This window comes from Pelophylax lessonae (assembly GCF_965119305.1).
Source record: "Pelophylax lessonae genome assembly, chromosome: 2".
Classification (NCBI taxonomy): Eukaryota; Metazoa; Chordata; class Amphibia; order Anura; family Ranidae; genus Pelophylax; species Pelophylax lessonae.
The window spans coordinates 439,983,526-439,996,726 of record NC_138769.1 but is presented as its reverse complement, the minus strand read 5'-3'; the positions used below and the strand labels follow the sequence as shown (position 1 = coordinate 439,996,726).

The 13,201-nt window shown below is 47.5% G+C and overlaps 1 protein-coding gene across 1 annotated transcript in view; it reads left to right on the top strand.

Moving 5' to 3' along the window:
- Positions 1 to 13,201, top strand: part of GCC2 (GRIP and coiled-coil domain containing 2) — a 124,091-nt gene that overhangs the window by 100,852 nt on the left and 10,038 nt on the right. The window contains exon 19 of the mRNA XM_082244532.1: positions 6,939 to 7,156. Coding sequence (XP_082100658.1) covers positions 6,939 to 7,156 — 218 coding nt within the window. The remainder of the gene's footprint in view (positions 1 to 6,938; positions 7,157 to 13,201) is intronic.

Here is a 13,201-nt window from a genome sequence, read left to right as displayed (position 1 = left end):
ACGCGAGCGCCTCAAGCCTCGCGGTCGGAGCGGAAGGACCTGACAACATCCGGTGACGTCAGTTCCTGCACAATGCGGAAGAGGAAGGTGGAGGAGACGCCGGAACCGCTATCACACGGTAGTGCAGACTCCCAGGCCACAGGAGCTCGGACAGCTGCCAGGGAGATGAAGCCTTCTACTCACCCACCGGGGAAGGAAGAAGCGCTGGGCCAAGCAACAACAGCCAAACCCAGGTCGGACCCGGGTAAGTGCTGCAATGCATTTAACTTTCTCCAAAAAAGAAAAAAGTCTGCTGATGTCTTTTTGCTTTCCTGCAATGCTTGATGTTCCCTCTCCCTGCCCATAGTAGGACTGTTTTAAGTGTCCTTTCTAGGGGCCTTACCTTTTCAGAGAAATGGAAGACTGATACTAATTGATGTTGTATCCTGTCTTCCAGAGTCCCAGAGCGGTGTTCAGGAAACCTCTACTGCTGCACCTGTAGGATTAGGATCTGTTGCCTCAAAAAAGTGCGGTAATTGTGCAGACAAACTCCCTAGTTCCCACACAAAGCCTTTTTGCTACAAGTGCATTTACAAGCTAGCAGGGAGAGAGTCTTCAGCCTTAATGAAGGACTTCCTAAAAACAGTCCAAGAGGAAGTGTTGTCAACTATCCAGACTGTAAAATCCTCCTTAGGGAACTCAGGAGCCTCAACCTTCCCTGCAGGGGAAGGGACCTCTTCACAGGAGAGTCTTTCGGTTAAACCAGGGCAAGACAGCCAGTCTCTTTCTCAAGGTCTGCCTTCAGGATTGCAAAGGAATAGTCAGGAAGAAGAGGACATAGACCGCTCTGCCTCCTTATCCAATTCAGAGGGAGAAGGAGATAGGGACTCAGAAGAAATAGAGGAAACAGAACCATCCAGGAATCTGTTTGGGCTAGACAGCATGCAGGGACTCCTTCAAGCAGTGTATGTCTCTGAAGAAATACCCGATGTGCAAAAAGGGACATCAGCCCAGGACAGACTCTATAAGGGTCTAGGCAAGACTCCTTCTAGAGTTTTTCCCATCCACCAATCCCTCAAGGGGCTGGTTCTTCAACAATGGCAGCACCCAGAAACTAAATTTAAGAGGCCAGTGTCATGGAAACAGAGATTCCCCTTCAAAGAGGAGGATATAGATCAGCTGATCAAGAGTTCCAAATTAGATGCGCCCTTGGCCCAAGTGACCAAGAAGTGTGACCTCTCCTTTGCAGATACAGGCAGTATTAAGGACGTCATGAACAGGAAAACAGAGACCCTCCTGAGGAAAGCCTGGGAGTCCAATGCCTCTACCATGGCTCCGGCCCTGGCTGCCTCCTGTGTAGCAAGAAATACCTACTGTTGGTTGGACAGGCTAAATAAAAATTTACCCCCAGGATAAGACTCAGGATTTGCAGGACTCACTGTCCCTAATTGGGAAGGCAGTAGCCGATCTGGCGGATGCAGCCGTAGAGTCAGTAGTAGCTGCAGCCAAGACAGGTGCCCTCTTAAACTCAGCCAGAAGAGCCATCTGGCTGAAGGAGTGGGAGGGAGACCTCACCTCAAAAACAAAACTCTGCGCTTTGCCTTTTGAGGGATCATTATTATTTGGTTCTGGGTTGGACGAGGTCCTAGCCAGGTCCTCGGAAAGGGGTAAGAAATTTCCAGTAAAAAGGAAGGATGTTCCCAGGAAATTATTTCGAGGCCCCCAGGAACAAAGTCAAAATAGACGAAAAAGGGAACCCAACAAGAGATGGGGATTCAGGAAGGGAAAACAAAGAAATAATCTGCTCTTTCCCTCCACCGCAGGCTCAAGAGACAACAAGTGACGCCAGCGTCAAGGTGGCCAATTTCTCACTCAATGGAGAGAAATTTCAGTCTCCCCATATATTTACAAGCTAATTCAAGAAGGTTACCGCCTTCAATTCACCGCAATTCCACCCACCACAATTACTTTAACCCAGGTCCCCAAGAAACCTCTAGTAAAACAGGCTCTGCTGCAGGGAATCCAATAACTTGCAGAGCAACTGGTAATAACTCCAGTACCAGAAGATCAACATCTTCAGGGGTTCTATTCCCACGTGTTCGTGGTCCCAAAACCATCAGGCAAATTCCGCCTAATCATAAATTTAAAGAAACTCAACAAGTTCCTGACGTACAAAAAATTTTCAATGGAAACAATCTATTCTGTATGAAAGAACTTACTAAAGGATGTCTTCATGACCACTTTAGATCTCAGAGACGCTTATCTGCACGTTCCCATCCACTCAGAACATCAGAAGTTCTTAAGGTTTGCTATAGAGAACGAGGGGATAATGACTCATTGGCAGTTCAGGGCATTGCCCTTCGGTCTAGCTGCCAGTCCAAGGATATTTACGAAAGTTCTTGCAGAGGCAGTAGCACACCTACATATGTTAGGGATTGCCCTAATTCCCTACTTGGACGACCTGCTGATTTTCGGGAAATCCGAGATCCAGGTAGATCTAGATACCCGTCGGGTAATAGAGGTCTTGGAGAGCTTAGGATGGCTCATCAATCTAAAAAAGTCAGCTCTGATACCATCCCAACTACGGAACTTTCTAGGGTTCCTGGTGGACTCAAAGGCTCAGAAACTATTTTTAACCCAAGAGAAAAGGGAAAAAATAGTCTCCGTGATCCAGGCGTTAGAGGACTCCCCATCCTGCTCCAGAAGAGAAGTTCTGAGAGTGTTGGGGTTCATGTCAGCCAGTATACCAGTGTTGGTTTGGGCACAGCTACACGCAAGGGAACTTCTGTTTTTCCATCTATCATCCTGGGACAGGAAAACAGAGTCCTTGGACGAACAAGTCACCCTCACCCCTCAGGTCAGGGAATCCCTGAAATGGTGGAAAGTGCAGACCAACTTGGACAGAGGCAGGCCCTGGGGACAATGGGATCCTGTAGAAATCACCACGGACGCCAGTACCCAGGGTTGGGGGGCTCACATGGAAGGAGCCCAAGCACAGGGAGTCTGGGAGTTGGAAACAATGCAAGCCTCCTCAAATTTCAGGGAGTTAAAAGCTGTAGGAGATGCCTTGAAAGCCTTCAGAGAGAACATCCTCAACAAGGAGGTTCTAATACTCTGACAATACTACGACGATAGTATACCTGAACAGACAAGGAGGGACCAGATCCAGACCCCTCTTGGATCTAGCTACCTCAATCCTAGGCTGGGCCGAGGGAAGAGTGATCTCCCTAGTAGCTGTCCACATCAAGGGGGAAAACAATCTGCAAGCAGACTTCCTCAGTCGTCCTCTTATCCAGGAGGGGGAATGGGAGTTAGATCCCAAAATTTTCCTAAAGATAACCCAGAGGTTCGGAACATCAGAAGTAGATCTGTTCGCCACAGAGCAGAACAAAAAAGTGGAAAAGTTCTTCTCCCTTACCAGGACCAAGGGGATGATGGGCCTGGATGCACTGGCCCAACCTTGGCGCTTCAGTCTGGCTTACGCCTTCCCTCCCCTGATGTTGATCCCGAGGGTTCTTCAGAAACTGAACCACTCAGAGGATCTTCGGCTGATTCTAATCGCCCCTTGGTGGCCAAGGAGGCCTTGGTTTGCCACTCTAAACTCCATGGCACTAGTTTCCCCGTGGCACCTGCCGATTTCACAAAAGCTGTTATCTCAGGGTCCGGTTTTCTGCCCAAACCCGGAATTTTTTCAGTTGACAGCTTGGCTACTGAAAGCCAGCTCTTAATTTCAAAGGGTTGCTCACAGAGAGTTGTAGATACTCTCCTGCTGAGCAGGAAACCTATTACCAAAAAAATCTACACTAAGGTATGGAAGATGTTTTGTACCTGGGGCAAGCAAAAAGGTTTTGTTTCCCCCTCTACCCCTGTAATTCTAGAGTTCCTACAGGAAGGGGTGGATAAGGGTGTGGCCATTAACACCCTTAGGGTACAAATTGCGGCCCTCTCAGTGTTCCTTGACACCCGTCTGGCGAGGGAGCCGCTAATAAAGAGATTTTTGTTAGCCAGACAAAGAGTTACTCCTTTGTTAAAAGACAGGTTCCCACCTTGGGACCTGACAAGGGTCCTAGAGGCGTTTTCTAGGCCTCCCTTCGAACCTTTGGGGGAAATTCCCCTCCATAGGTTGTCTCTTAAGTTGACCTTTTTACTGGCCATCACCTCAGCAAGAAGAGTAGGAGATCTCCAGGCCCTCTCTATCAAAGAGCCTTTTATGACGGTTTGCCCGGACAGGATAGTTCTAAAACCAGATCCGCTCTATTTACCGAAGGTGGCATCTCCTTTCCACAGAACACAGGAAATTAACTTACCTTCTTTCTGTGACAATCCTAAAAACATCAAGGAAGAAAGGTTCCACTGTATTGATGTTAGAAGAGCTCTTCTCATCTACTTAGACAGGACAAGGAGTTTCAGAAGATCAAACCACCTCTTAGTCCTCCACTCTGGGCCCAGGAAAGGGTTGCAGGCCTCTAAGCCTTCAATATCTAGATGGATCAGGCAGGCAATTACCAGCGCTTATGAGGCATCAGGTGTCCCAGCTCCTGTAAAAGTTAATGCACATTCTACAAGAGCCCTAGCAACATCTTGGGCCGAGAAAGCAGGAGCATCCTGGGAGTCGATCCGCCAAGCAGCCACTTGGTCCAGCCACGACACTTTCCTGAAACACTACAGGATAGAAGTTCTGTCTCAACAGGACCTAACCTTCGGACGCAAGGTCTTGCAGGCAGTTGTCCCACCCTAAGGTAGGCCAGGGGTAATCTAGTATCCTCTTATGTTTGGGCCGTCCTGGAAGGCGATTGGAGAAAACTTACCGTTAGTTCACCGGTAACGACTTTTCTAAAGAGCCTTCCAGGACGGCCGGCCTACCCGCCCTATTAAAGGGTGCAAACAAGTTAAAAAAGGGGTAAGTACCTATGGACTGAATGTTTAACACTTCCCTCAAGGAATCTGGTTGTGGAAGATACTTTTTTACAACTGAGAATGGAGGGAAGGGTGGGGCCTTTTAACTGTGTTTAATTGATTGTGTTTCCGGTAGGAGGAGCCTATCATCTCTCATGTTTGGGCCATCCTGGAAGGCTCTTTAGAAAAGTCGTTACCGGTGAACTAACGGTAAGTTTTTCTGCCTAGTGTCCTACTCCAGTCGGGGGCAGTATAACCCAACAGTTATGAAGATCTAAATCTGTGTCCGTCAATAAACATCAGAGAAATGGATATTACGGTAAGTCAAAAATCCTATTTTCCAATACTTTCTAGCATAAAACATAAAATGCCAGGACCCGTGTGAATATCCTCAGAATTACCTCTTTTTTTTTTTTAGGACATGGGCACCACAAGGAGTACCCCCCTCGACCCCAAACAATCTCACAACATAAGTGGTTTCTTAAAAATCTATCAAAGAAAACATGAGTGAACAGGGTTACTTATTAAAGTAGAACTAGGCATTTTGGATAGAATAAGGGAGGATTATAACTCTCACTTTCTGTCCCATAGCCAAAACAGGAAGTGAGAAATCCCTGAAATTTAAGGGAATCCCTTGGAGCCCTAAGGGAAGCCCTTGGAGCCCCCAGGTCACCAGAACTAGTTTTCTCATTGGAAGATTTACCCTTAATTTTCTAGGGACAACCCACATTGTGGAATTTTTCTGTGAAAAGATCCTCTGAAGAGATCGGGATCTACCCAGATGCCTGGACAGGCAGGTAGCTCTCAACATGCCCCAGAGAGTATGAGCCATCCGCTTCCACCCCCTCCACATCCCAGCACTCAAGTGAGCACTGGAGGGGCAGAGCAGAGAGCTGGTGACTGACAGTCACTGCTCTTTGCTCACTGAAGACCAAGGACTGTGCGACCTGCGGTCTTTGATCGCTTAGTTCTGTGTTCTCCTTGAAGCTGAATGGTATAAGCAGTGGAGATCGGAGTTTTATTACTGATCTATGCAGAGGGAATCCGACTATATTAAGATGCACTATGTAAAGGAGACCGAGGTAAAAGATGACTTGTGAAATATGCCTTAGTGGAGCTCTATTAACTGGCGTGGTCATAGCTCTAGTCCAAACCTTTGTGTTCAGATCTTCAGTAGCAGTAGCGGTTTCATTGGAACTTTCCAAATAATCACAAATGTTTGATCATGTGTTAAGTAATAAGGCCACAAGTTTTCAACATCATTGTCCTTTTCCTATTAGTGATCCACGGATAACTAAAAATACCAGATGGGTCTGCCCAGTTCAAGGAAAATTATAATAACAGTATCTTTAAACTTCACCATTTACCAACATTTCTTTATTAGAGGAATGTAATTAATATGTCTTCATAGGCTCTGCTATAAAGCTGGCCATAGATGGATTGAAATTCCATCTATGGTTGTTCCAACTTAACAGAAGTTGATTTAAGGATTGACTTCTGTCATGAAAATGTTTTCATTTGCTCAGCGCCTGCAGCCAATTGGCTACAGTACTGCTCAGTGTATAATGGCAACGGAGTCCCCACTGTAAGAATACAATAGCACAGTGAGGATGATTCTTCCGTCCACCTCGCTGGTGTAGATGGGAGATCCATGTATGGCCAGCATTAGTCTATCCAGTTGACAGAGATCTTCCAACAGTCCACACAGTAGACCAAGTAGATTTTAAAACCTATTGTTTCTGTTTTTACTAATATTAACTTCCAGTGATACCCAAAGTTGTGCTGTGGTTGGGTCTCTTCTTGGGGCTCCAGCAGTGACTTTTCAAGAGAAGCTTCTTGGCCACCATTAGGAAGTGAGAGGATCCTGTCACTGGGATGGTTTTAAGTATGTAGGTAACTCTGGATAAGACAGCGATTGAGACTTGTCGAGGTCTCTTGCAGTTTTGACAACTGTGGAACCTTTAAAGAACTTAAGAATAACTCATTTATTTTAATAAGAACACTAATAATGGATTTATTGTATACAGAATGTGTTTTCTATGGTATTTGGTTTTATCCTGCAGGTTGTGTACAGTGCAGTCAGAAAACATGGTGCTGAAGACTGAGCACACGCAGGTCGTAAGTCAGCTCAGTGCTCAAAATGAAGCCCAACGCAACAACTTTAGGGACCAAGTGAGGCGTTTACAAGATGATCACAGGAAAACTGTAGAGACTCTACAGCAGCAGCTGTCTAAAGTAGAAGCCCAGCTCTTCCAAGTTAAAAGTGAAGTTACTGTCACAAGTAAGATTGAAACTTTTACCAGTTACTAATACTTTGCTCTTTGGAACACTATCCTGTAATCCTGTATTTTAATCATTCATGAACACCACATAAAATTGCTTTTTAGGTTGGTTCAAAAATAATAATAATCTGCAAATACAGACAAAGCATGCATTAGATAAGTAGGTGTGATGTCCTGTAACCTTCACATAGGAATCCTAGTAAACTCCCAGCGGCTTTCAGAATACCTGATTTCATTTTCTGGATCTATTTTCCTACAACTTTTCAACTCTCAGAGGAAAGGTACCCAGATCCCACACTGGACATGCGAGGTTGGCCTGTAGCGTTACCAGTTGACACTTGTAGCTGCGAGACTGGACGCTGTGCAATGATATATGGCCTTGCTGACTGGCGTAGTGCTATACAGATCCAGGGCAGTAAACCCCAGCTGGGGAGTCCAGTCCCTGAAGGTCTTTGTGGCAGGTGAAGATTGCACCTCCTTGAACACAAGACCCGTGGGCTGAATCTGGCCCTCCAGGCCATTTTATGTGGCCCTTGCACACAGGGGAAGGGGTGGAAGTAAGATGTAAACAGCCTGTGAAAGAGAGCAGATTACTGCGTACTATGCATAGCAAACCCCTGAACCCTGCACTCTGTACGTAGCGCACCTCTGAACCCTGCACTCTGTACGTAGCGCACCTCTGAACCGTAGCACACCTCTGAGCTAGGGATAGACCAATATGTTTTTTTCAGGGCCGATACTGATATTTTGGCCATTTCATATCGGTATTGGCCGATTTGGGCCAATATTTTGTACATTTAAAGTTTTGAAAAACAAAGACAATTTTTGACACAAATCTGGTACTGAACATGTTAATTTTTGTTTAATGCTTAATGGCTGGCTGGCACCCTGCGGTGGGTGGCTGGCTGGCACCCTGCGGTGGGTGGCTGGCTGGCACCCTGCGGTGGGTGGGTGGCTGGCTGGCACCCTGAAGTTGGTGGCTGGCTGGCATCCTGAGGAGGCTGGCTTGCTGGCACCCTGTGGCGGGTGGGTGGCTGGTTTGCTGGCATCCTGTGGTGGGTGGGTGGCTGGTTTGCTGGCACCCTGTGGTGGGTGGCTGGCTGTCTGGCACCCTGTGGTGGCTGGCTTGCTGGCACCCTGTGGTGGGTGGGTGGCTGGCTTGCTGGAACCCTGTGGTGGGTGGATGGGTGGCTGGCTGGCACCCTGTGGTGGGTGGCTGGCACGGGCTGTGGGTGGCTGGTACAGGGCCTGTGGGCGGCTGGCTGGTACAGGGCCTGTGGGTGGCTGGCTGGCACGCTGTGGCTGGCTGGTACAGGGCCTGTGGGTGGCTGGCTGGTACAGGGCCTGTGGGTAGCTGGCTGGCTCGCTGGTACAGTGCCTGTGGCTGGATGGCTTGTACAGGGCCTGTGGATGTGGGTGGTTGGCTAGCACTGGGCTGCTTTGGGTGGGTGTATGGCTGTGATACACTCCCGCGAGACTAATCCCGACTCCAGACGAGGCTGCCCAAGGCGAGGGAGACGGCCTAAGAAGGCAGAATGACGTCACAAAAATATCTGCAATATCGGCCAGTTCAGGGGCCGATACCGATATATCGGGGAAAGTGCATATCGGCCTATCCCTACTCTGAACCATGCACGCTGTATGTAGCGCACCTCTGGACCTTGCTCTCTGTACGTAGCGCACCTCTGGACCTTGCTCTCTGTACGTAGCGCACCTCTGAACCCTGCACTCTGTACGTAGCGCACCTCTGAACCCTGCACTCTGTACATAGCGCACCTCTGAACCCTGCACTCTGTACGTAGTGCACCTCTGAACCCTGCACTCTGTACGTAGCACACCTCTAAAACCCTGCACTCTGTACGTAGCGCACCTCTGAACCCTGCACTCTGTACGTAGCGCACCTCTGAACCCTGCACTCTGTACGTAGCGCACCTCTGAACCCTGCACTCTGTACGTAGCGCACCTCTGAACCCTGCACTCTGTACGTAGCGCACCTCTGAACCCTGCACTCTGTACGTATCGCACCTCTGAACTCTGCACCTTGTAGGTAGCGCACTCCTGAACTCTGCACTCTACATAGCACACCTCTGAACCCCACGACACACTCCTGGCATGTAGCGCATTTCTGAACTATGCACACTGTACGTAGTGCACTCCTGAACTCCACAACGCACTTCTGTTATTTATTGCTACTTTAAGATCCTCCTACTGCAATTTGGCCACACCCATTGTTCGATGTAGTTTGGTGGGGGGCGTGGTTGAGTTCCTTCACCTATTAATTCTGGATGGACCCTCTTCACACTGCTACACCCTTTCCAGCAAACTATGCAATGAAAAACAGGGAAATTTAGTTCACATATATTGCAATACATGTTTAAGCTGACCAACTGCGTCAAATTCTGCACCGATTCGCAAGTAAAGAGGCCCAGCATGAATTTATATAGTCTTACAGATTCAACCAGCCCTTTGAGGGCAGCCATAATGCTGATGCGGCCCACGATGAAATGGTGTTGACACCCCTGCCCTAGAGTCCCAGCAGTAAGTGTAGGTGTAGTGCCTGGCGTACACACTGTTGGCCTCCTGGGCCATCTTAAGCAGTACAAAGCAAGGTTTAAGCCAGGAGGCTCTGAGCGCCAAATGGAGAAGGCAGAGACTTTTTCTCTACCACTTGCATTCACTTTGGAACAATAAGGGCACTGTTCACATGTGCGGTATGCAGGCATCCCAACCTGCAAAAACTAATTTCAGGGAGCTGGCAAATTCATTTCAGGGAGGTGGCACTCCGCATAGCCCCCCACTAGCCCTAGAACTGAGGATGATTCCTCTTGCCCTACTGCATCAGCCGGTGCAGCTGAAGAGCCCTCATGAGTGGAGCAAAGTGCTTCTGGCGGTGGCCATGTTGGACACATGGATCAGCAGTTCAAGGGCAGACTGATCCTTGTGGGACTACAGGTTGCAGCAGGTATTGAGGAGCCAATTCACCTTTGCTTGTGGGCAAGGGGGCACTGGCAGATTTTTATTGGGAAGTTTTCCAGGGTAACCAGCGCACTAGTGCTTATAAGCTCAGTGCCGTCTTGGCTGACTGGGTCAGCTGTGCCCAGCAAGGGTCCCTATATACGTGTCGGCAGGCCAGTGGCTCCTCAATGGCAGAGAGGAGGGGATGTAGGGGTTAGGGATCCAAAACACCTTCAGGTAGATAGGTAGCCTGGGCAAAAAACCTCACTCCCCCCAACCCTGTGCAATTTACCCCCTGAAGTTCAGTTTGTTCTTGCTGCTGTTACCACCTCCACCGGTCTAGTAATTCTGCTACTTCTAGGGCAACTTCCTACAGTTACTTTGTGAAAAATCATATTTGCTATCGCTGGGATACAGCAGATTTTTTAAAATCCTTGCCGGTTTGAACCACCTGGGTCTCAAATGGAAACATTCCTCCTCTGTTCCTCCCTCCTTGGTAATAAAGGCGGAACCATTAATGGACAAAGTAAAGGAAGATGTTTATTTTGATAGGTACACAGAAGAATCCTCATCTGAGTAACTTACTTCTGAAGAAACTCAGAATAAATGTTTATCTACGACCAAAAAAGCCTTTGTGATTTTCTCACAGTAGTTGTCCAAACTAATTTGAAATTACCTTGTCCTGGGTGGTGAGAAATGGAGTTTTCCTTTCATAGTCCTGGCTGTTTCTTATCTCAGTAAGAACCCCACATGCCCAGTGAATAAAGCCCCAGTGTTTAAAGATGCCTCGAACAAGTGTTTGGAGGCATTATTTAAAGCCTGCTCTGATGGGGGAAGCTTTACAGCCAGCAACTGCGGCTATAAGAGTATGACAAAGCCTCAAGGTCTGGGCTTTTCACATGACAAGAGACAGTAATCCTTCTTTCAGAGGTACCAAAACCAGCAGAAACCTGGAAGATTTCTCAGTGGGTTTCCCTGCTGTAAGAATACATCGATCACTGGTGGTGGCTATAGCTGGCAGCAGTGATCGCAAGAAAAAAAAAAAAGATAAGCTGCTTGTACTGAAGTCCTGCTGAACTGGCTGAATTTCAATCGGCCTATGGCCGACTTATGTGAAGAGCACATATTGCACTGAACTATCATGGACTTTTAGATATGTTTTAATTTTTGCGATTAATTTTTATTTGATGAGTAGCACAGCAGTTAAGTGTAATAATATATTATTGCATTTTTTATTAGATGCTAGTGGCTTCCCCTTATGCATTTTTTCTGCACCTTCAGACCTTTAGTGCAGTTTTTTTTGTTTAGCCACAGCTGAGTGTTCACCAAGGTCCTGGTTGCCGCTCCGGGGCTCCAGCCTACCCAGAGTATCCCTGTCATAGGGTACCTGGACAATTTACTTCTAATGGAAACAATCCACGTCACTGTTGGAGACTAATGCGTCTCTCACAGTGCACACACTGGAGAGTTACGAATTGACAGAAATTGGCTTTAATCCCAACACAGAGATTTGAATATTTAGACCTGACCCTGGATACCATCCAAGCAAGAGTGATAATCCTTTCTGACAAATCTCTTACTCTGAGGACTTGAGTGGCTCAATTTGTTGACAAATACCTTGATTTGTCTTTTAATTATAGTTCTGGTAAAGATGGTAGCCTCCTTTTGAGGCAGGGCGCTTTGCCCAATTTCATTAGAATGTCTTGGACGGAATGAGGCATAGTCATTGGAAACCCCAATGTTGTTACACTCCAGCACGACACTGGTTTCTCGACTAGTAGATCTCATGGATTCTAGAGATGGTAAAATTGTTTCTTCCTCTATGAATGGATCCCATGATGGATGCCAGCCTAATTGGGGGGGGGGGGGTAGTGCTGAGCAATTTCTCAATCCAGGGAACTTGGTCACTGCAGGAGAGGTCTTTGTCCATCAATCTTCTAGAACTGAGGGTGATTCATCTTGCCCAACTGCATCAGCCAGTGCAGCTGAAGAGCCCTCATGTAAATGTCCTGTTGGGAAAAGCCACAGTAGTGGTGTTTATAAATCATCAAGGAGACACCAGAAGTCAGGCTGCTCAGGAGGAAGTGGATTTCATCCTGCCTTGGGCAGAACTCTGTTCCTGCATTGTCTGCAGTCCACATTCCCTGAGTGAAAAATTGTCAGGTTGATTTCCTTAGCCATCAACAACTGTATCTGGGGATTGGGCTCTTCTCCAAGAGGTGTCTCAGTCAATGGTAGGGAACCCCTCAATGTGGATCTTCTGGCATCCAGGTTCAATGGGAAAGCTGAACAGGGTTCATCTTCAGGACCAGGGATCCTCGAACATTTGTCGTAGATGTTCAAGTGACACAGATTTACTTCCCAATGTTACAGCTGCTACCTCATCTGCTTCACAGGAAGTAAAAGGAATTCTTGTGATTTTGGTTGCCCTGGCCTGGCCCAGGAGAATGTGATTGATGGCCAACCCTTGGATCCATCTGGACAATTCTGCCTTCTGTTGCAAGATCCAGTCTTCCAGTCGTTTTTTACAGTGCTGGCTTTAACAGTATTGCTGTTGAAGCCAGGATCTTGAGAGACAGGGGAGTCTCTGATTTGATCATTCCTACTCTACTGAAGGCTCAAAAGGTGACTTCCGGGAAGATTTACCATACCTGCAGTCCACATTCCCTGAGTGAAAAATTGTCAGGTTGATTTCCTTAGCCATCAACAACTGTATCTGGGGATTGGGCTCTTCTCCAAGAGGTGTCTCAGTCAATGGTAGGGAACCCCTCAATGTGGATCTTCTGGCATCCAGGTTCAATGGGAAAGCTGAACAGGGTTCATCTTCAGGACCAGGGATCCTCGAACATTTGTCGTAGATGTTCAAGTGACACAGATTTACTTCCCAATGTTACAGCTGCTACCTCATCTGCTTCACAGGAAGTAAAAGGAATTCTTGTGATTTTGGTTGCCCTGGCCTGGCCCAGGAGAATGTGATTGATGGCCAACCCTTGGATCCATCTGGACAATTCTGCCTTCTGTTGCAAGATCCAGTCTTCCAGTCGTTTTTTACAGTGCTGGCTTTAACAGTATTGCTGTTGAAGCCAGGA